This window comes from Poromitra crassiceps (genome assembly GCF_964638095.1).
Source record: "Poromitra crassiceps genome assembly, chromosome: 14".
In the NCBI taxonomy this organism is placed as follows: domain Eukaryota; kingdom Metazoa; phylum Chordata; class Actinopteri; order Beryciformes; family Melamphaidae; genus Poromitra; species Poromitra crassiceps.
In genome coordinates this window covers 34,464,243-34,487,256 of record NC_139633.1, presented here as the reverse complement: position 1 = coordinate 34,487,256, position 23,014 = coordinate 34,464,243, and the positions used below count along the sequence as shown (strand labels likewise).

The following is a 23,014-nucleotide window of genomic DNA, read 5'->3' as shown; positions in this document are numbered from 1 at the left end:
CATGAGGAAAGCTGTGAATGGATCTTACCCAGTCCCCATTACAGCCAGTCTCTTTTTGAGGCCAATGCGGAAGTTGCCATACTCTCAAATGGCCAGTGGGGGGCGCAGCTTGTGTAACATCATCCCTGAACGTCCATTCAACTCTATGTGAAACGAGCCAACTTCTCTCTCGGTCTCTGTCTTAAATAAACACTTTACAAATGAGTTTATGGTCTGAAAAAACAATTTCAAGTATTTTTCATGCTCTCATGGCCCCAGTTTTTTTAATTATAGCCCCATTCCGAGGAAAATAGGCGATATACTTTGGATATTGGGAAACAGTAATACTTCCGCCCGTTAGAGGCAGCAATGTGCCGCAAAGGCATCTAGTCTGCGGAAAGTACACGAATAAGAAAACCTAGCAAAACAAGGCTAGTATGGCTAGCAGATAGCAAGTCATACTTTAGCAAATTATCAGAAAATAGCGCTACTTTATGATATTGTAATAATGTTAGTAGACACACGTAACTGTATAGATGGCATACATGTAACGTGACGCTCATAACATGGCGGACCATTTAACGTTATCTAACGGTATGTAAAGTAGCCTAACGTTAAATGGTCTGTCCATGTTATACAGTAAGCGTCATAAGGTTATATGTCAACGTGACATAACATCACAAGTTTTTGCAGACATGAATGCTGTTGGTCGTTTGTTCAATTTGCTTTTCTGTATGGTATTGGACATTTAAAAATGATACATACTTGTCTTGAGGCATCCGCCAAGCTCAGCAATTTGTTATCCTTATTTTAAAACATACTTTATCAGATCGATAGAACTCAACATAGCCTAAGGTCTTGCACTAATATGTCTACTGGTAAATTAGGCATATATAGATAATCTACCAAGCAACACTTGATACAAATATAGGTAACCATTTCACAGCAGTACAGCCTACCATGGTGGAAAATTAACCATTCTTTAAGTTTGAATGATATCAAAATATATGTTGCATGGTGTAGCCTTTGTCGAATTCTTACAGCTAACCATATTTCAATAAATATAAATCATTTGTTGATTTGAAGCAGTCGGTTGGTTCGCCATCTTCATTCTTCTTCCTGGTCATTTGGTCGAAGCTGGTTCACTCGACATCAAATATCTTTATATCACATCTTATTAACAACCTGCCTGCTCTGACCAGACAACTATAATGGGCTTGTTCTATGAGATTTGCGGTACATTCGGGTACATGATTTAATTAGCACATAGCCTACACAACAAGGTTCTTTGTTGGCAATGTTTATTGACAAAAACACACTGGCAGATACATACCAAATGGTTCAAGTAAATATATCAAAAGTCTCAAATCTGTCAGCATTTAGCTTATGTTATTGCAATATCTTAGGTTGAACAACTGATGATCAGCAATATTCTCACAGTAATATGCACATGGGAATCAAAACGTAGCATTCATTTTCACAAATAATTTGACCAAGGGACAATGTGCCTCTGTTCTGTTGTGCTGTTCCTGCTCCACCATGGTACTCCGACGGCCATCCCTTGAAGAAACAAACGACACCGTGTTATATTAATTAATTATAACATAACGCCACCAAATTTCAGTTAAAGTAGGCTATAACGGTGCTCACACGTTAGCACACGATGCTAATCGAGCTAGCGTTAGCTTACAAACATGAGCATCACTCAAACAGTCCAACGAGTCCAACATAGCAGAGCACCAAGTGCGCGACCAAATCCACCTCAGTTATAAATTTTAGAGTTTGCCCAGAGATAAGTATAATAGCAGTTTACCTTGTGGAGGCTTAGCAGCAGCTAGCAGGCTGGAGACTCACACCAGGCACAATGCACCAGGATCACACCACACCATGGTCTCTTGGCCAGGCCCCGGACAAGACGGTGGTCGGCTGGCTGGACTCCTACTCGCCCATACCTTCGGACTAAAAGTTATTATATTTGTTGTCCTGGACCATTTCACCACTGCAACCAGCCAGCCAGCGAGCAAGCTAGCAAACAGAAGCGAACAACAAGATGGCAGTCGTTCAAGCCTGTGAGACAAATTCGGAAACTCCCCCGGCAGCCGCTAGGGGCAGCCGCCCCCTCCTCCTTCTTCTTCTTCTACTAGTGTTTAACAGCCCTCTCTCCCCGTACTTCCGTGTAAAGTTAATCCATTCAACCAATCAACGATGAGCAGGAAGCGGGAGATTCAAGCCTCATTTTGTTCCATCAAAACCCAATGGGTGACGTCACGCTGACATTATCCAGTTCTATTATACAATCAATGATCTTACCTGAGAGTCTCCAGTCTGCAGTGTGGACTCTGAAGTCCAGCAGAGACCAGCTTTATCCCTGAATCGTGAAGCTCGTTGTCACTTAGGTCGAGCTCTCTCAGACTGGAGGGGTTGATGCTCAGAGCTGAGGCCAGGGAAGCACAGCCTTCCTCTGAGATCATACAGCCTGACAGCCTGCGCACACACACACACACACACACACACACACACACACACACACACACACACACACACACACACACCCACACACACACACAGTTTCATTATATGGAGGTATAGATCATTGACTGTAAAAAGAATGGACAGGATATCAGCTCTTTTCAGTGAGGCCAAATCATCTTAGATCGCCGCCCTGGCGGTCAGTCCCAGTATAGGTCACAAGTCCCGCCTCCGCCATGTTAGTGGGTGGGAAATGAGCCAAACTAAACAATCAACGTACACATCAGATATTATTTCCCAAAGGTGGTTTCTATCATTTTAGATCGTTCTTATCATGCTAATCATGTTCAAGTGGTCATGTTTCTGATCAGTTTGTTTTTAAGTAGTTATTTGACGATATACAAAGGGATGATTGACAGCTGTGGCAGCCAGTCTCAATTCACAATTGTGAAAAAATACATTATAGTCCTTTAGAGCCATCGCGATCTGACCTTCTGTTTCCCAGAAAATGTCAACATTTCTCTGATTGGATAGTGGGAGGTGGACTATATGTCTACAGGAGAGAGACAGAGTACAGCGGGGGGTTTGGAGTTACTGACCAAACACTCTATTTCAGTGATTGCTGTCAGAATATAGAGCCATTTAACATTTAGGCTATTTTAACACAAAAACATCGCTGAATGCACCTTTAAACAATATTAATGTTGCCTTGTAATCTGCAAGTGGTTTTCTTAGCAGTTGGGTTTGGGTTTGTCCATGGTGAGGTGTAGCAGCACCTGGTGGAGATCTGCACTCTACTGAGTGCACTTTTCTAGTTTTATTTTACTTGTGTTTATGCCTACAAAGCAAATGTTACTTTGTACCTGTGTCCGAGTTAAGGTGTCCATAAAATAGAATCGTACAAAACACCCTTAAATCTTGTGCTTATGTTTTCCCTAAAATGTTTAACCTTATCGAGAAGATTTAAGGGTGTTTTGTGTAGTCGATTCTATTTTATGGACACCTTAACTCGGACCCTAATGGAAATCTTAACATAAGGAGCTTTGTGCAACTGGGCCCTGTGTGTGTGTGTGTGTGTGTGTGTGTGTGTGTGTGTGTGTGTGTAATATGAAATGTCATGAAGTCACAATGACATGGCTCTGCAGAGAGCTTTTATTTTGACTGAGATACATGTGTGGAAGCAACAAAACTCATAGGTGGAAAACAGCAACAGTTGTATGTTTTGGAGGAATTGACAATGATCAAAAACATGCGGTCATCACGCACGGCTAAAGTAGAAACCACTTAGCGGATGGAGAAGCTTTTTACTACAGTCTGCCACACTGTAGTGAGCAGTCATGCTCACAAGAACGGAGTGGACGCAGGATCTCAATATATTCAATATATATCACTGATGTGACATCAAAGTAAGTTTACGTTCAGAACTACTCTCATACATTAGTGTTTAGACCCAAAACATGACTGACAGTGTTATCTCATGTGTGTGTATGTGTGTGTGTGTGTGTGTGGGGGGGGGAGAGAGAGGGAAAGAGGGAGAGAGTGTCACTCAACAATGTCTTGCAAATACATTTTTTTTGTGAATGCCATATTTGATGAGCTGTGGGAGCCGTGTCAAATCACATGAGGAAAGCTGTGAATGGATCTTACCTGAGAGTCTCCAGTCTGCAGTGTGGACTCTGCAGTCCAGCAGACACCAGCTTCATCCCTGAATCGTGAAGCTCGTTGTTACTCAGGTCGAGCTCTCTCAGACTGGAGGACTGGGAGCTGAGAAGTGAGGCCAGAGCTTCACAGCTTCTCTTTGACAGCTGACAGCCACTCAGTCTGCATGAGAATTAGTGATGGAGACAAACAACTTTAGAATGTTTTCCATTTAGTACTCGCGTCACATTTTGATAAAGCGCTTTTTGTTTTTGCCAGTATAGGTGGTGCTATGCCGAATAGCACAAAATTAGTAGGGCTGACCCAAAAAAAATCGACGCTTCAAAGCTAGAATCATTGCCATGGTAATTAATGCTCAAATCAGCAATCGACGCTTTGTTGTTATTGTTTTTTTCCCCTCCTCTCCTCTCTCTTTCTCTCTCCATAATATCTAACGTGGAGTGTAGCTTTGTGAGACAGTCTCTAGTTTCCTGGCTGGGCGGGTCATTCAGGCCAACACTGTTTTTAACACGGGGAACTCACACCGGCACGCGCCGTGAGAACAAACAAATGCACCCAACAGCCAGCCAGTAGTCACACCTGACGTTGAGCTGTGGTCTGCAGAGTTGTTGTAAACATGAATCTTCATACACTTCTTTTCTAACCCAGTGTGAGTAACGTTACAAGTGTTCAAGTGAATTCAAGTCCTTTAATTTGTTTATAATGTTATGAATTAGCAGCAGTCACAGATACTAACGTGAACGTGACATTGGATCTGTCTATCACATGGATTTGTTATTACTGACTGGTAGTGAAACTGAAGTTGGCTCCGTCTATCACATGGATGTACATACAGCCAGAGCGCACGTCATATTAGGATTATCAACACGTGGAACATGTTGTTATTATGACGTTAAATTCACAACATTTCGTGGCAAACTGGACTTTTTTTTTTGTGTGACTAACCCCACCCCCCCCCCCCCCCCCCAAAAAAGAAAGAAAAACGAAAAAAATATCGGCGTAGAAGCTTTGATTATGATTGATTTTATCTCAACGCTCTAATAGCTTTTGCACACCAAGTCTGTATTTTCATCCAAAATTGACGCACGGAAAAAAAAGAATACGACCTCATTTATGTCACTCATCTTTGAAACACCAAGTCCGACAATTACGTTCGTAATTTAAGTTTTCGGACGAGGTTCGATTTTCTGCGTTTTTCGCATCAGTCAATAGATTTTTGCGAGCTGGGACCCGTCTGTGTTTTCAGATGACGGATTAAAAAACACGCATATGAAAACAATCGGACTGTGTGTGCAAAGACCTTAACTATGGTATTTGGGACAGCCCTACAAATTAGGCAATAGACTGCCAAGTTCCCAGCAGCCCACTCCCCAAGTTTGAAGTCGATCTGAATAACGGCTCTTGAGATAAACCACATTTTGTGTTGCCAATAGGTGGCGCTATGCCAAATTGCACAAGATTTCGGCACTGCACTCCATCAGGTCCCCCTAAGTGCCATCCCCAAGTATGGTACATTATTATTACAATTTACAATTTAGTTTAATTCAATTAAAGGACTGTATTCTCATGATGCACCATGGATTTCTTACCACCATGACTAGATGCAGCTCATTGGCTATTGTTGTCATTAAATTATCATTAACGATTAACTTAGTCATCTGTTGTTTGCCTAACATTATGTAATTATTGGTGGTTGTGATTGTGAACTTTCACGACACTATGATCACATTTTAATACAGTTAATATATCCAGTTTTATTGTCACCTACAAAGCTTTACTGGAGGCGTTGACCACTGGCAGCAGCCTCAGAAGAGCCTCCTCTGAAGCAGAGTATTTCTTCAGGTCAAACACATCCAGCTTCTCTTCTGATGACAGTAAGATGAAGACCAGAGCCGACCACTGAGCAGGGGAGAGTGTGTCTGTTGAGAGACTGCCTGATCTCAGGTGCTGTTGGATCTCCTCCACTAGAGAATGATCATTCAGCTCATTCAGACAGTGGAACAGATTGATGCTTCTCTCTGCAGACGGTTCCTTCCTGATCTTCTCCTTGATGTACTGGACTATTTTCTGATTGGTCTGTGAGCTACTGGCTGTCTGTGTCAGGATATTCTTTAGGAGCTTCTGATTGGTCTCCAGTGAAAGTCCCAGGAGGAAGCGGAGGAACAAGTCCAGGTGTCCATTTGGACTCTGCAAGGCCTTGTCAATAGCAATCCTGTAGACTTTTGTGGCAGATGTTTTGCTGACCAACATCCTCAGATTTTTGACATTCAGTCGTGGCTTAGGCATTACGTTTGTGTTGCTGTTGTTGAGTGACAGGACCACATGAAGAGCAGCCATAAACTCCTGCATGCTCAGATGGACAAAGCTGAACATCTTGGAGCTGTCCTTTGGCCCATCCTCCTCTTTGAAGATCTCTGTGAACACACCTGAGTACACTGAGGCTTCATTGAAGTCAATGCCACTCTTTTTTAGATCATCCTCATAGAAGATCAAGTTGCCTTGTAACAGCTGCTGAAAAGCCAGTTTTGCAAGTGACTCAATCCAGCCTTTACCATCATACTTCTTTTTTGTCTGATCGATCTGAAACTTCAAGAAGTTGATGTACATCTCAGTCAGGGTCTTGGGCAGGTCTTCTCTGTCACTGGTTTTCAACAGAGCCTTCAGAACTAGAGCAGTGATCCAGCAGAAGACTGGGATGTGGCACATTGTGTGGAGGATTCGTGAAGTCTTGATGTGGGAGATGATGCTGCTGGCCTCCTCATTTGTGCATCTCTTCCTGAAGTACTCCTCTTTCTGTGGGTCATTGAAGCCTCTCACCTCTGTCACCATGTGAACAAACTTTCCAGGGATCTGACTGGCTGCTGCAGGTCGTGTGGTCATCAAGAGGCGAGCAGCGGGAAGCAGTGTGCCGTTGATGAGGTTTGTCAGCAGTACTTCTACTCTGGTTGACGCATCAATAGAGCACTTTTCATTGGCAGTGAAGTCTAGTTGAAGGCGGCTCTCATCCAGACCATCCAACACGAACAGGAGCTTGAAGTTACTCTTGTCATATCTGGTGTTTGGTGACTCCTGCAGTTCTTTGAAGATGTAATTCAGAGCCTCCTTGTTGATGACTTTGGTTGCCGAGATACATTCGTGAATTAGTTCTGCCAAACTAAAACTCTTTCCCTTCCATAAATTCAGCTGGCGGAAGGTGAAGGGGAATATGAGATGGACATCTTGATTGGTCTTTCCTTCACTCCAGTCCAGGATGAACTTGGCCACAAGGAACGTTTTGCCGATTCCTGCAATCCCAGTGGTCAACACTGTTCTTATGGGTCTGTCTTCTCCAGAAGGGTGTTTGAAGATGTCACTGAGTTTGATGGATTTCTCTGTGCCTGCTCTCGTTCTTGATGTCATCTCAATCTGCCATATCTCATGCTGCCTGTGTATGTCCCATCCATATGTGATGTAGAGCCATGTGTAGATATCAACCAGATTCTGACCATTCTCCTCTAACCATCCTACTTGTACCCACTTAAACAGTTCCTTCAAGTGAGGTTGGAGTTCTTGTTGGTACCATGTGATGAGTTGTGGAGGCTCTGTTTTCACCAGCAAATCTGTGTAGAACAAAGTAACATCCATGAAATCTAAACTGCTATAGTTATAACAAGGGTGTGTGTGTGTGTGTGTGTGTGTGTGTGTGTGTGTGTGTGTGTGTGTGTGTGTGTGTGTGTGTGTGTGTGTGTGTGTGTGTGCGTGCGTGCGTGCGTGCGAAGGCTTAAAAAGAAGCAGCAGCATTAGTGCATTACTGAGTCTATGTTCTGGGCTATAGCCTTTCATTTAAGGAATATTGTTCCACAGATTGAACATGTTGTTTAGATGGCTGGGTTGAGCAAAGTGCATTGGTAAATTTATTATTAACAGCTTAGTTGACCAGCTCAGTGGCCTTGTGGTCTGAGTGTCCGCCCTGAGACTGGGAGGTTGGGAGTTCGATCCCCGGCCGAGTCATACCAAAGACTATAAAAATGGGACCCACTGCCTCCCTGCTTGGCACTCAGCATCAAAGGGTTGGAATTGGGGGGTTAGATCACCAAATGATTACCGAGCGCGGCGCTGCTGCCGCTCACCGCTCCCCCAGGGGATGGGTCAAATGCGGAGAACAAATTTCGCACACTCAGGTCTGTGACAATCGTTGGGACTTTACCTTTACCTTTAGTTGTATAAGCGAGGGAAAAAGATTGGATCGGATTGATATCGGTATCGGCAGACACTCAAGATTGTGGTATCGGATCGGATATGGAAAAAGTGGTATCGTGCCATCCCTAACATCAATACAATGTTTTCCTGACTACATGCAGCCTTAGTGGAACAGGCAGGTTGTGATATCAGGCAGTTTTCAGATATTGCATTACAAGTAGCCGCTAATTAGTTATGGGTTGCTTCCATTCACAATTTGTTTTAAACACTTATTTTCCAGTGAAGGTTTTTGATGTGTGTGATCTGCGCAGTGCACCTAATATCCGTTAAACGTGAAAACTGAAAATATTTTATTTTTATTTTCAAATATATTTTTTCTGAAAATAAACATTGTTGAAATACTGAATTACTTTATTTGATTTAACAGTCAGTTGTTGACTACAGATGTTAATAGAACTATTAGGCTACTTCAATATACCCTTGTTCGAGGAAATTTTCTCTAACTGGACCACTTTGAATTTTAATTGAATACCCCTGCCTTAAAGGATGGCTTTACCGGTAATCAACCCACTTTGTATCATTAATAATCTTGGTAATATAAGCATATGCGCAGTGTTTACCTCTCTCTGTGTTTTTTGGAGATCTCCCATTTCCTCCTCTGCTAAAGTCTGACGCGTTACGCGACCAAATGGGCTTCCAAATGGTCTCGCAAATGGGCTTGTAAATTGGGTGGACAAACCCTGTTATAGGGCCTGCACCACTGCGTGCGCTGGCCAAAAAGACCTATGATGCAGTTTATTTCATTCACTGGAGGAGTAGACCAGTTACGAGTGGAGCATGTATGGATACAGGGGGTTAGCCTGGTGTTGTTGGGGTCACTGATGGGACAGACTAACTATTCATTAAACAGGGATTTTCATTTTTGACAGTAAGTAAAGTATACTTCTATTTGCTGTACACTAAATTGTGTGATTATTTGATTTCTTGTGTACATTCTGAATGATTACAAGAGGCATGTTGAGATTTGTCCTGATGGACCAATGACAGCATCTAAAAGAGTGTCATACCTAGCAACAGAGTGGACCACACCTCCTCACTAAGATCAACGTTCTTGACCATTACTCTCTCAGAGGTGAGTCACTTTGAGAAGAACTTTCTTAAATCACTCCTAAAATAGAAATCCTTGCTACGAAGTTTTAGGCCAAGTTAAGACAGTTAAGACCTTCCTCATTTTAACAGCCATACTGGCAGTCAGGACGAGCCAGAGAAGAGCTTTACCTTCAGTCTGACTGCTGTCAGTGGGAAGCTGATGACGAGGAGCAGACTGTGGCTGACTCAAGGAAGCTCTTTTGTTCTCTGAAGAAAGAGAGACAGAGGAGGCAGGGAGAGACACAGAGAGAGAGAGAGACAGAGAGAGAGAGAGAGAGAGAGAGAGAGACAGACAGAGAGAGAGAGAGACAGAGAGTGGGAGAGAGAGACACAGAGAGAGAGAGACAGAGTGGGAGAGAAGATGCAACATAATAAGGACACTTGTGTTTTTGTATTGAGGAATGATAAAGACTACATTATTTTATGGCTTCTGCTGGCGTCTTGCTTCACTATAGTAATAATAATAATAATAATAATAAATTGAATTTATATTGCACTTTTCATTTTGACCAAATCCCAAAGTGCTACAGAGGTTAAAGTAAAAAATAAAAATATTAAAATAATAATAATTAAAAGAAAAACATAATTAAAAGAACATTAAAAATCACATAAAAAAGCCTGAGAAACTAAAGAAAGGCAAGGAGCTAGGAGAAGGCTTTATTAAAAAGGAAAGTTTTCAGTCCCTTTTTAAAAGCATCCACCGTCTGTGGTGCCCTTAGATGGTCGGGAAGGCTGTTCCACAGACGGGGAGCGGCCGAGCAGAATGCCCGGTCTCCCATGGTGCGGAGTTTGGTCCTGGGGGGACGGAGGAGGTGGTTGTTTATGGGAGGAGGTTTGTGTTGTGAGCAGTTCTTTGAGGTATTGGGGGGCATGTCCATGGATACACTGATGTGTGAGCAGAGAGGTTTTGTAAATGATCTGGGAGGAGACAGGGAGCCAGTGTAGTGAGTGTAGGATGGGAGTGATGTGGTCGTATTTGCGGACTCTCATCAGGATTCTAGCTGCACTGTTTTGAATATATTGTAATTTCTGAAGGCTCTTGCCTGGAAGCCCGATTAGGAGCGCGTTGCAGTAGTCCAGCCTTGAGGAGACAAAGGCATGGACTAGTTTTTCGGCATCTGGCAGGCTGAGTGTGGGACGGAGTTTGGAGATGTTTTTTAGGTGAAAGAAAGAGGTTTTGCAGAGTTGTTTGATGTGGGTGTCAAAGGTCAGGTGGGGGGATGGGGATGATGGGTAGGCTAATGTAGCCTTCGCCTATTGTTCAAAACTGACAAAAAAAATCTCAGAATCAAAGGTGAAATAATTAAAATGGATCCCCATGTCATTAACCTATCCTGTATCCTATTGTTGAGTTATCAAAGAGACGTTTGTGTTTTTGTGGTGAGAAATGTTAAAGATATGTCAAGATATAGAGTGTAGATGGCGGCCTCACACGTGTTGGAAGTACTGAAGATGCTATTCAGCTTGCCAGAGAAGGGAGTGAACTCTGTGCCATGGGTGGTCTCCAACTACTGTACATAAAGACTGTCAAATTATACAGTTGTCCTAGAGAGCATACCACTCTCCCCTTTTTCCCAGATTTGTTTTTATCCCATTTCATCCTCCATTAGTGCTAATTTTAATGTATTTATCCTGGTTGCTGTTCCACCCTCTGCTGATCTGGGGAGAGCCGAAACTGGCTCCATGCTTCCTCCGAGACATGGGCAGTAGCCAGCCGCTTCTTTTCACCTGACAGGGGAAGCTTCACCGGTAGGACATAGCACGTGGGAGGATCACGCTATTCCAACGAGTTCCCCTCCCTCCAAACAGGCGCCCCGAACGACCAGAGGAGGCACCGCTTCAGCGACCATGATATTGCATGTTTTGGTGAGGGGTTCCTATATGAAGGAAACCCCCAGGAGGCACGGGGAGAACATGCAAACGCCACACAGAAAGGCCCTTTTGACAACCCCACCTGGGCGGCAGGCACTCGAGGACATGCGGACGGGCATGCACTCCTTCAGCGCTCACAGCGTCCCAGGTGGGAATCGAACCCAGCATACCACTCTCTGAACCAGCATCCAATGTGAAGTGTGGACCTCACGTTCAATGATCTTCCCCTTGAGAGATTTCTCCGGATTCAATGGCAAGTGGAGTCTAACTACTAGATGAGTGCGCGGGACTGTTTTTTAAATCCCGCTCCTGCCTGCTCCCGCTGGATTTCTGACCATTAGGCCTACCGCCCGTACGGCAACCATTTTAGGGCATCCTCGTCAGTCAGAGTATAGGCTATCGTTCCTCAGTCTAAAGCGTTGTCAGTTGTCATGTCTCCTATAGTAAACCATGTTGAGTGTGCTCTGAAACACCTTCAGTCCTCACACGAAAACGCTGTCATTCCTCCTGCCTCACTTATCACTCAAACTAGCTGTCAGGCATCACTCCTCATGTCTCACACAAAAACGTTGTCGATCCTCAGACATCACTGAAACTAGCTGTCAGGCATCACTCCTCATGTCTCACACAAAAACGTTGTCGATCCTCCTGCAGACTAGTTGTCAGACATCACTGAAACTAGCTGTCAGGCATCACTCCTCATGTCTCACACAAAAACGTTGTGGATCCTCCTGCAGACTAGTTGTCAGACATCACTGAAACTAGCTGTCAGGCATCACTCCTCACGTCTCACACAAAAACGTTGTCGATCCTCCTGCAGACTAGTTGTCAGACATCACTCAAACTAGCTGTCAGTCATCACATGAAAACGCTGTCATTCATTGTTTTTGTAACTCTTAGTGTTACTATGTTAATTCTGTGTGGGAGGAGAATTAACATTGTAACACTAAGAGGAACATCTAGTTTAATCTTTGATTATTAAACTAGATGTTCCTCTTAGTGTTACGATTTTAATTATGTTGGGTCTCATGGATTACTACTTTAATCTATTGTAAATAAAAAAAAACAAGCTTTTATTTTGAAGGCAAAATCACTCAACCGAAAATGAAGTTGTAAGAAATTGTTGCTCATTTCACAGAGGCATTCTACACGGAAGAACAACCAAAAACAACGAATGACAGCGTTTTCATGTGATGACTGACAGCTAGTTTGAGTGATGTCTGACAACTAGTCTGCAGGAGGATCCACAACGTTTTTGTGTGAGACGTGAGGAGTGATGCCTGGCAGCTAGTTTGAGTGATGTCTGACAACTAGTCTGCAGGAGGATCCAAACGTTTTTGTGTGAGACGTGAGGAGTGATGCCTGACAGCTAGTTTGAGTGATGTCTGACAACTAGTCTGCAGGAGGATCCACAACGTTTTTGTGTGAGACGTGAGGAGTGATGCCTGGCAGCTAGTTTGAGTGATGACTGACAACTAGTCTGCAGGAGGATCCACAACGTTTTTGTGTGAGACGTGAGGAGTGATGCCTGACAGCTAGTTTGAGTGATGTCTGACAACTAGTCTGCAGGAGGATCCAAACGTTTTTGTGTGAGACGTGAGGAGTGATGCCTGACAGCTAGTTTGAGTGATGTCTGACAACTAGTCTGCAGGAGGATCCACAACGTTTTTGTGTGAGACGTGAGGAGTGATGCCTGGCAGCTAGTTTGAGTGATGACTGACAACTAGTCTGCAGGAGGATCCACAACGTTTTTGTGTGAGACGTGAGGAGTGATGCCTGACAGCTAGTTTGAGTGATAAGTGAGGCAGGAGGAATGACAGCGTTTTCGTGTGAAGACTGAAGGTGTTTCAGAGCACACTCGACATGGTTTACTATATATATAGGAGACATGACAACTGACAACGCTTAGACTGAGGAACGATAGCCTATACTCTGACTGACGAGGATGCCCTAAAATGGTTGCCGTACGCCCGCTCCCACAACGTGTGTCATTGACCGCCTGCAAGCCACGTTATTACCACCCGCTCCCGCCTGCTATAACAAAAGGCGGGGTCCCGCGGTACTTCATTGAACTGGGCTCTCTTAAAAATCACATCATGTTTTCCTAATGTAGTGCTGTTTAAAGGCTGCTGCATTCAATTTAATCCCACCCATAAAAAACATTTTTGCTTATAAGGCTCTAAAAATGTCACTGAAGGAGGTATCAATAGATTTCCTGCAAATATTGACATAACAAAGTGTCTCAATCAAATATGTGCAGTGTCACATGTTTCATGTGAATTGTCACATGACCAGAGCTGTTTAATACCTGTAAAGTACCTATGTTGTACCTATATATAGACATTATATTACTGTGTTGTACCTATATATAGACATTATATGATTGTAACCTTCTTGGTTGAGGTCCGCCATAAGAAACTTCTCCTGTTTCTTCAGGATATCATAGAAGATATCTTTGGCTCTATCACTGGCATGCAGAAAGGTGTAGAGCTCTCTCATCTGCTCCTGAGTGACAGATTTAGATCTGACAAGATCGTAGCGTTCTTGGTCGATAACACCCTTTCTCAGGAGCTCATCCAAGATTGGGTTTACGTTTCTCACTCTCTGGATCAGCTCAGACCGGTGTTTCTCCACAAAGCGCACCCCTGAGGAGAAAGGAAATAAAAATGACAAATTTATTAAATAAATAAATAAATAAATGAAGTAAAAGTAAATACTCTATATATAGACATGATATTTTTGTAATCTTCTTGGTCGAGGAGCTCAAACAAGATTGGTTTTGATTGATTGATTGATTGATTGATTGATTGATTGGTTAAAAACACATGAAACAAAAAGACGTATCATTAAATCTCATTAAAACACCACAGATAGACAGAACAAAGTCAGACTTGTTTCCATCGTGGTCCTTGGTCTCAGACAGACACCACAATACAACAAAGAAGGCATCAGTACATAATATTATATATACACACAAACATGACATAAAAAGTGTACATTCCAAAGTCCTACATAAAACCTGTTCAGCCATCCATTTACCACATTTATTTTTAAAACTGAGGTAAGACTGACTAGTTTTTAGTTTTTATTTCTACTGGAAGCCTATTCCACAGTGCTGCTGCCATATATAGAAATGTATTGTGTTCAGAACAGGTCTAGTCTCGCTGGCCAGCCTCCCCTCCCTTCCGTGAGAGTCGTCTGGCTGCACGGAAACAGGCTACTGGTATAAACCCTCCCCTGCTCTACAGCTGCTCCCCATTGGAGCGACAGTTTCAGTCGCTGCCGGATGTCCGCTCCCCGCTTATTACAAGCTCTGTCATTGGCTCCGACCATGTCAATCAGAGCGGCTTCCGCTCCCTCCTCCCTGTGTGTCGCTGTAAATAGTGCCCTCAGTTAAAACAAAAACACGAACTAGCTAGCAAGCTAACGGCAGAAACCTACACGCTAGCTCGTTGCTACACGCTGAAAATGGCAAATTGGATTGTTGGAAACTATTTCCACTTTGCAACACTTTGAACCAAGTGCCTTGGAGGATTTTTTATGTAAACCTCAATTTCAACTGCCTTGCGGCTGACGCCTTGCGGAAGCCACGCTCACGCCACACCGAAGCGATCATTCAGGATTGACGCCGAATTTCCAAGCGTGAAACCGCGCCGCCGCAGGCATGAAGGAAAAGACAAGGCGTCTTGTGTGAACGGTAAGGCGTACGTTCAGCTTGTGCCTGCTTCAAGCTTCAGTTCTGCTTACGTTCGGCATCCTGTGTGAACGAGGGCTTACTCAGCAGTAAACCAGGAGAGACTGAAATCGTGGGACCCGCTGTTTATTTGATGACCGCCCATGCCAACGCGATAAAGCCCATTCCCGCGAGATTTGCGTTGGGTCCAGCGGGACCCATGGGAGTCCCGACCCCTCTAGCCCCAAGGATCAGCCTGCAAAACACAGTGGCATTTTGACTATGGTGGCCTCTTTGTACGATCCTCTCAGGATTGTGGAAATTTGGAAGGTCTGAAACATGGAGCTGCATCATTTCTCAGATGCCAGCATGAAGAGCTATGGTCAGTGTTGGTCAGTCTTCATACATGAGACCTCAAAATGAAGAGGGAGATGTTCACTGCGCTCTAGTTGTAGGAAAATCATGTTCTCACACATGTGTCTGGAATTGACAGCTGCAGTTTTTTCTGTGAAGATGAGCAGCATCCAATCAGGAATTAGAATCTACTGATGCTGAGAAGTTCTTCTGGAGCAACTCTAAAGTGCTCTTAGGATATATAAAAAGTTTTGTGGCTAATCGCTTTCAGAAGTTTCAGCTCAGCTCAGCTCCTCTTGAATGGAGATACATCTGAACCAATGAGAATCCTGCTGACTGCACTTCACTCCCAGTGAGCTTCTGACATCTACCTGGCTCACCGGAATACAAGTTCTTATGAAATGAAGCTGCCATCAGATGAAATTCCAGAGTCAAAATTCAGAGATCCAGAGGTCAGAAGTGTTCCTACACTTAGCACAAGAACCACAGAACGAGGAAGCCTTGTCTCAGTTTCAGAACCCCGTAATCTTATCGCTCTGATGACTAATAGATGCTGGGGGCAACAGCCAATATTTCAGGGTTTTCCGTGTAGAGCGGACATCCGGGCCAAGACTTCCTCTTCTGGCATTGTCAGATAGCAACCTGAGATGCCAGAATGGAGTTGGAGTTGAGAGACAATTCTCATAATGCAGATATCTGTTTATGGAGATTAGCTGAAATGTCATCTGGACCTAAAACACCTACAAGAAGTATCGATTGAACTCGCTTGTCTTAAGCTTTCATCTTGGTCACTGGCTACCCGAGCTGCTGCACGCATTCCAAGTGTGTGTGTGTGTGTGTGTGTGTGTGTGTGTGTGTGTGTGTGTGTGTGTGTGTGTGTGTGTGTGTGTGTGTGGCTGGCCACATGGGTGTGTTGTCGTGTGACAAATAAAGATGTTTGTCCGTCCAGTTCTTCTTCCCTCTCCCTATAGTTCATAATAACCTCCTTCTCATGGGTCATATAATCTGATGTAGTTTATAAGGCTTTCAGGAGCTGTGACATCAAGTAAAAGAAACATACTGTATGAACTAAATCGTTCAGCATTTTAACAGCCACACACAATGGTCAGTGAGACGACCAACATAGCAGCCAGGGGGAGCCAGAGAATAGCTTTACCTTCAGTCTGACTGCTGTCAGTGGGATGCTGAGGAAGAGGAGGAGACTGTGGCTGTGGCTGTGGCTGACTGGAAGCTCCTCTGTTCTCTGAAGGCTCCCTGACATCACTGACATCCACTGAGAGAGAGAGAGATAAACTTTAAAAGGGCTTGAATTTAACACCAGCAAACCAGCCAATAGCTCCTATTCATCCAACAACTCTTTACATTTATACTGAAGAACTGAAGGAAGTGAACATTCATCATGTTTAGTTTTCATCTGAGTCTCTCACATGAATAAAGGTCCTTTACACACCAAGAGTGATTCATTTGTGCGATTAATTCACATGTCAATCATATTTTTCAAACCTATAATCAATTAATGCAACCGTGCATATTGTGAAATTGCAGCACATTTTTTCAGATCAAGGCAGATTTCTTTTGAATTTTCGCCCGCAACATGAACAAATCTACATAGATAAACAAAAACAAAATAATGTGTAGGCCACAATAGCATGTTGGAGTGATGACTAGATAGGTGGCTACATAGGTTGGTTATATTTGTCTGTGTTTATTGATAACTATAAGGACACAAGTCACACCTACAAACTTGACCAGAGGAAAATCAATGTCTTGATTATGAAAGATTATCAAGTGCATCACTCACGCAGTTATAAAACAATATATTAGCTCCATTATTTCACTCCTGACACACACTTTGAACCAAACCGGTGTAATGATGAATTCTGCATCCCTGGTGAGAATTGCATCCCCTCCATATTTTGTGCTGAAACAGGGGGATGCAAATCTCAGCAGGTACAAACCGCAGAGATTTGTATCGCCCTCTTTTAAAGGAGCAAATTCAGCTTCCATGAGGCAAGACAGACCCCCAGGCCTTAAGGTCACCTCTACCCTGATTTTAAGCAGCAAAGTCGGCCTCCATTAGCCAGGAGAGACCCAGGCCTGGAGGTCACCTCTACCCGGATTTTGAGCACCAAATTCGGCCTCAAGGACCCAGGGGAGACCCTCACCCTCCAGCTCTATTCTACCCCGATTTTGTAAGTCAAAACAGCACAGAATATGGTGAAATAACTTCATAAACTATCAATGTCAAATTGTTTATAGATATAATAGATTTACTGCAAATATTGACATAACAAAGTGGCTCAATCAAATATGTGCAGTGTCACATGTTTCATGTGAATTGTCACATGACCAGAGCTGTTTAATACCTGTAAAGTACCTATGTTGTACCTATATATAGACATTATATTACTGTAAAGTACCTACTGTATGTTGTACCTATATATAGACATTATATTATTGTAACCTTCTTGGTTGAGGTCCACCATAAGAAACTTCCCCTGTTACTTCAGGATATCATAGAAGATATCTTTGGCTCTATCTCCACTGGCATGCAGAAAGTTACAGAGCTCTCTCATCTCCCGAGCAAAACAAGGAAGCCATTGAGAATTGGCTAGAAGAAAAATGTGGATCTACATGTAGCTGTCAAGGAAGTAAGTTGGAGTGTTCAACTTCTGTATGATCTTTGTGTGCAACACACAACCATGCACGTGACACAGGAGAACGCCAGGATTGGGGAAGGCGGGTGGGGGGGGTGGGGCTTGCTTTCCCCTGTTTAGGGCGTGGTTTCTGAATGATGACGTGCTCCACAGTGTCTCTATAGTTCATAATACCCGCCTTCTCATATAATCTTATGTAGTTTATAAGGCTTTCAGGAGCTGTGACATCAAGTAAAAGAAAGATACTGTATGAACTAAAGCGCAAATTATGCTCACGTGAAATCGCCGGCACTAACTGCGCCGAGGGGGTCACCATTACTGGGTGTCCTATGGGCGCAGCTCGGTGGAGGGGGCGTGCAGCTCCTCGAAAATGTGACTCCGCTGCATCAACGCGGACGTGACGTGACCAGCACGAGAGCTGTGATTGGCCGTTGCCTTGGGCCGCGCACATGAAATACTTGTGAGGAATGAGGAAATGCCATTTCCTTATTTAACAGTGCTTGTCCCTCATCTAGCAAAGCCTTCTGCAGGCTCACCGGAATGAGTTTTGAAATGGAGGGACAATAAAATGTCCCCCCACCGACATAATTGCAAGTTCTTGGTAAACGACACGATAACGTCATATGTAACGGACATACTGTAAGTGTACCACAAGCCACCTAGTGTTTTGGACGTGTACCGCAGCCAACGCTCCGAGTTACGTTCGAGTATGCACAGTCTCGCTGTCGCCGCTAGTCGGCGGCAAGGCTCCAAGTCGAGGGTGCGCAGAACCCTGTCAGCGCCTTCAATCGTTCATCATTTTAACAGCCACACACAATGGTCAGTGAGAAGACCAACATGGCAGCCAGGGGGAGCCAGAGAATAGCTTTACCTTCAGTCTGACTGTCAGTGGGAGGCTGTGGACAAGGAGAAGCTCCTCTGTTCTCTGAAGGCTCCCCGACATCACTGACATCCACTGAGAGAGAGACAGAGAGAGAGAGAAACTTTAAAAGGGCTTGAATTTAACACCAGCCAACCAGCCAATAGCTCCTATTCATCCCACAACTCTTTACATTTATATTGAAGAACTGAAGGAAGTGAACATTCATCATGTTTAGTTTTCATCTGAGTCTCTCACATGAATAAAGGTCCTTTACACACCAAGAGTAATTCCTTTGTGCCATTAATTCACACGTCAATCATATTTTTTTCCAAACCTATAATCAATCAATGCAACTGTGAATATTGACGTCAAAATTTCACTGAGTGAAATTGCAGCACATTTTTCAGATCAAGGCAGATTTTCCTGAGTTTTTGGCTGCAACATAGATTCAAGATTCAAGATTCAAGTTTATTATTTGTCCCCGAAGGGCAATTTGTGTGCAAGCAGATATAAAAAGCATAGCGAATACATGAAAAAACAAAACATGAACAAATTAAAACAAACATGGAGCATGGCAGCAGTTTTCCAGCAGAAAAAGGATCAAGTAAACACAGGATAAAAGTAAAATAAAAACACACCTCAAGGGATCTGTACAATGTACTTAAAAGTAGTAAAGACACGTACAATGTACTTAAAAGTAGTAAAGACACGTACATGAACTTAAAAGTAATAAGAGTCCTGGACTATTTGAGCTCACATAAATAGGTAGGTAAAAAATAAATAAAGATATATCTCGAATATAAAATATATAAAGAATATTTGTAGCAGCAATACCTACCTAAGAAGAGAGACAAGGAGAGAGAGTGCATCATCTCCTCCGCCCAGCAGCGTTTAAGCTGCACGAGAGACAGAGAAAAGAGAGCGAGACAGAGAGAGAGAGAGAGAGAGAGAGTGCACTATCTCCTCCTCTCAGCAGCATTTAAAGCTGTGATGGAAACAGGAACGAAAGACAATTTATATCTGTTTTTCGTAGCCCTCGGAACCTTTAGCCGAAGGCCCGAAGGGAGCAGCACATACTCTGGGCAGAGAGGATGAGTATCGTCCATGCGAATGGACATGGCCTTTTTAAGCACCTGTTTGTTAAAAATGTGGTCCAGGCTACTAAAATTTACTCCAGCTATTTTAGATGCCGCTCTCACGATCCTCCCGAGAGAGTTCCTCCCTTGAATACCAAGGTTTCCATACCAACAGATAATAGAGAATGAGATTACAGACTCGATATAGGCACAATAAAACAGTTTCATCAGAGTCCTGTCAACCTGGAATCTAGCAAGCTTCCTTAGGCAAAAGAGACGTTGTTGACCTTTTTTGCACAGCATTTCACAGTTTAGATCGAACTTCAACTTGCTGTCAAAAATGGTGCCAAGATATTTATAATTGGTCACCAAGTCTACTGGTTGCCCATGGACAACACTGTTCTGGGGAACTGGGGAGGATCGTCTAAAATCAACACAGATCTCTTTAGTCTTTGAGACGTTAAGTTGGAGGAAGGCTTCTTTACACCAGGACAGAAAATCATTTAAAACCTGGCCATGACCGACCTCATCCCCATCAAGCAAGCTGACAATAATGGAATCATCAGCGTACTTGATGATGAATCTGTCGGCATGACGGCTAAAACAGTCATTTGTATACAGAATATACAAGAAGGCAGACAAAACACACCCCTGTGGTGAGCCGGTCGAGGATGTTAAGAAGCTGGACAGAGTTCCGTTTACTCTTACTTGTTGTGATCTATTTGTAAGGAAGTCCAAGATCCATCCAACAAGACCTGCGTCTAAGCAAAAAAGGCGTACAAGTTTCTCAACCAAAATGTGAGGCTGGATCGTGTTGAACGCTGAAGAAAAATCTACAAAAAGCAGCCTGGCGTGGTTCCCACTGCCTTCTAAGTGCTTACAGACAAGGTTGAGTAGGGTAGCTGTGGCGTCTTGTACACCTCTCTGTGCTCTATACGCAAACTGAAAGGGGTCGAGCATGTGCTCAGTTTTTGCTAGGAGCTCTGCTTTAACTAGCTTTTCAAATTGCTTCATAACCAGAGAGGTTAAAGCAACAGGCCGGAAGTCGTTCAAGCTTTTGGGACTGTTTATTTTAGCAACGGGCACCACTATGGATTGTTTCCATAGGGATGGCACCTTCTGCTGAGAGAGAGACAAATTAAAAATGAAACTAAAAATAGGACCAAGCTGGTCAGCACATGTTTTTAGTAGGCGACCGCTAAGTCCATCGGGGCCAGGACTTTTCCTGGGCTTGCACTTTTTAAAGCCACAGATTACATCGTGTTCATCAAAAAAAGGATTCAACGGTGGAGCCAGCTGGAGATTGTTTCTGATCTCGGAGTGCTTGTTGTTAAAATCATGAACATCAAATCGAACATAAAAATCATTAAGGCATTGAGCCAGCTCGGCGTCTGAATTGTATTCCTTGAGCTGAACTTTTTTTCTACCAGATTCTTTGGTCCCCGTGATCGTTTTCAAGCTGTCCCAGGCAGAGCCTAGATTATTCATTCTGAGCTGAGACTCAATTTTATCTTTGTATTTCAGCTTACAGGACCTGATTTCACGTTTAATTTCTTTCTGTAGATTATATAGATCTAGCCTATTCCCTTCTCTAAAGATTTTTTCTTCATATACAGAAGCTTTTTAAGAGACTTTGAGACCCACGGCTTACCATTGGGATAGGCTTTCACTAATTTGTCAGGAATAATACAATTTTCACAATATGAAACCCAACTGCTCACAACATCAGTCAGCTCGTTGATGTCATCAGAGGAATCTTTAAACATGTCCCAGTCAGTCGCATCCAGACAGCCCTGCAGAGTGAGACAGGCGTCTTCATTCCAGTCTCTCACACGAAAGCTCTGTACTGCACCTCGCTTTAGTACAGTGCGATAGACCGGTATGAGCTGAATGCAGCTATGGTCGGACGAGCCCAGGGGTGGAAGGGGGATAGATTTGTATGCATTTTTCACATTGCTATAACATAGATCTAGAATTTTGTCCTTTCTAGTCGGGCATGTGACATATTGATGGAAATCTCTCAGTGTATTTTTCAGGGTGCAGTGATTCATGTCACCAAGGATAATATTAGGGGCATCCGGGGATATAGATTGTAGCCTCTGTATCAGTGTTAATTTCGTCAACGATGACGATGACGAAATTATTTCGTCAACGCCCCTTTTTTTCATGACGAAGGACGAGACGTTGACTAGCTAAAAATAGCTCTTCTTGACGAAAATATGACGAGACGTATTGTTGTTTTCGTTGACGAGACGAGAAGTGACGAAAACGTAGTGGGTGGGCTGTCTGACTTTCAAAATGCATGACATTTCAGCAGCAATTGCAGCAAATGCGTCCTGTCCTTGTTTGGTTGACAGCGTGTTCCTCTTGGTTTCTATATACTCTTTGGTGTCACCACACCCACCAGGCACAACGTGCTTCCGTGTTTACAAGCAGAGTTTACGTGGTGGCCAGCCTCAACCAACATGGTCAACACAGGAAGAGTTTGGTTGTCGAGAAATAGAACTGATTTATACTTTACCTATAATCCAGCGAAAAGGAAAACAGTGCACCGTAGTGACGACGACAGGCGGAGATACGCGATGTGTTATGTGGATATACAACGAACTTAAAAGAGGCACGCTACGGTAAGCTACACCCTGTTGCAAATGAATGGGCTGTTCGTTGGCTTGCTTGCGCTAACGTTAGTTAACAAGCTTGTCATGAGTAAAACTGCAGGGCTTTTGGTCACAGCAAGTGGTCATAATATTGTCCCACGTTTGAGTGAAACGTATGGGGGGAAATTTAGCCATTCAGACCTGTTGCTGTCCCCCAGTGTGTCTAGAACAGCATATGTGGCTGCTGTATGTAACGTTAGCAGTTCATGTTAGCCAGCATGTTTATTTTGGACAATCTTAGTAGATCATCAGTAGCCTACAGCAAGGCAGCATTCCATCTCCATCGATTGTAGAGTCTCTGCTAGAGCTATCAAACTGGTAAGGAAACAAGTAAAGGTGTTAAGAGAGTTAACTATGAATTGCAGCCTGTCAACCTTGATTACAATTTCCAATACCTGTATTGACATAATTTAATTATTTTAAAGACA

General features: G+C 43.4%; 1 protein-coding gene across 4 annotated transcripts in view; it reads right to left on the bottom strand.

Moving 5' to 3' along the window:
* Nucleotides 1-23,014, bottom strand: part of LOC310788760 (NACHT, LRR and PYD domains-containing protein 3-like) — a 193,137-nt gene that overhangs the window by 21,366 nt on the left and 148,757 nt on the right. For 2 of the 4 annotated variants that reach the window (XM_083650328.1, XM_083650326.1), the window contains 7 exons: nucleotides 18,863-18,946; nucleotides 16,491-16,607; nucleotides 13,698-13,952; nucleotides 9,565-9,642; nucleotides 5,876-7,706; nucleotides 4,096-4,269; nucleotides 2,290-2,463 (listed from right to left, as the gene is read on the bottom strand). In XM_083650328.1, the coding sequence (XP_083506454.1) occupies nucleotides 2,290-2,463; nucleotides 4,096-4,269; nucleotides 5,876-7,706; nucleotides 9,565-9,642; nucleotides 13,698-13,952; nucleotides 16,491-16,607; nucleotides 18,863-18,946 (2,713 nt within the window). The remainder of the gene's footprint in view (nucleotides 1-2,289; nucleotides 2,464-4,095; nucleotides 4,270-5,875; nucleotides 7,707-9,564; nucleotides 9,643-13,697; nucleotides 13,953-16,490; nucleotides 16,608-18,862; nucleotides 18,947-23,014) is intronic. The other 2 variants (XM_083650327.1, XM_083650329.1) reach the window with 2 other exon arrangements.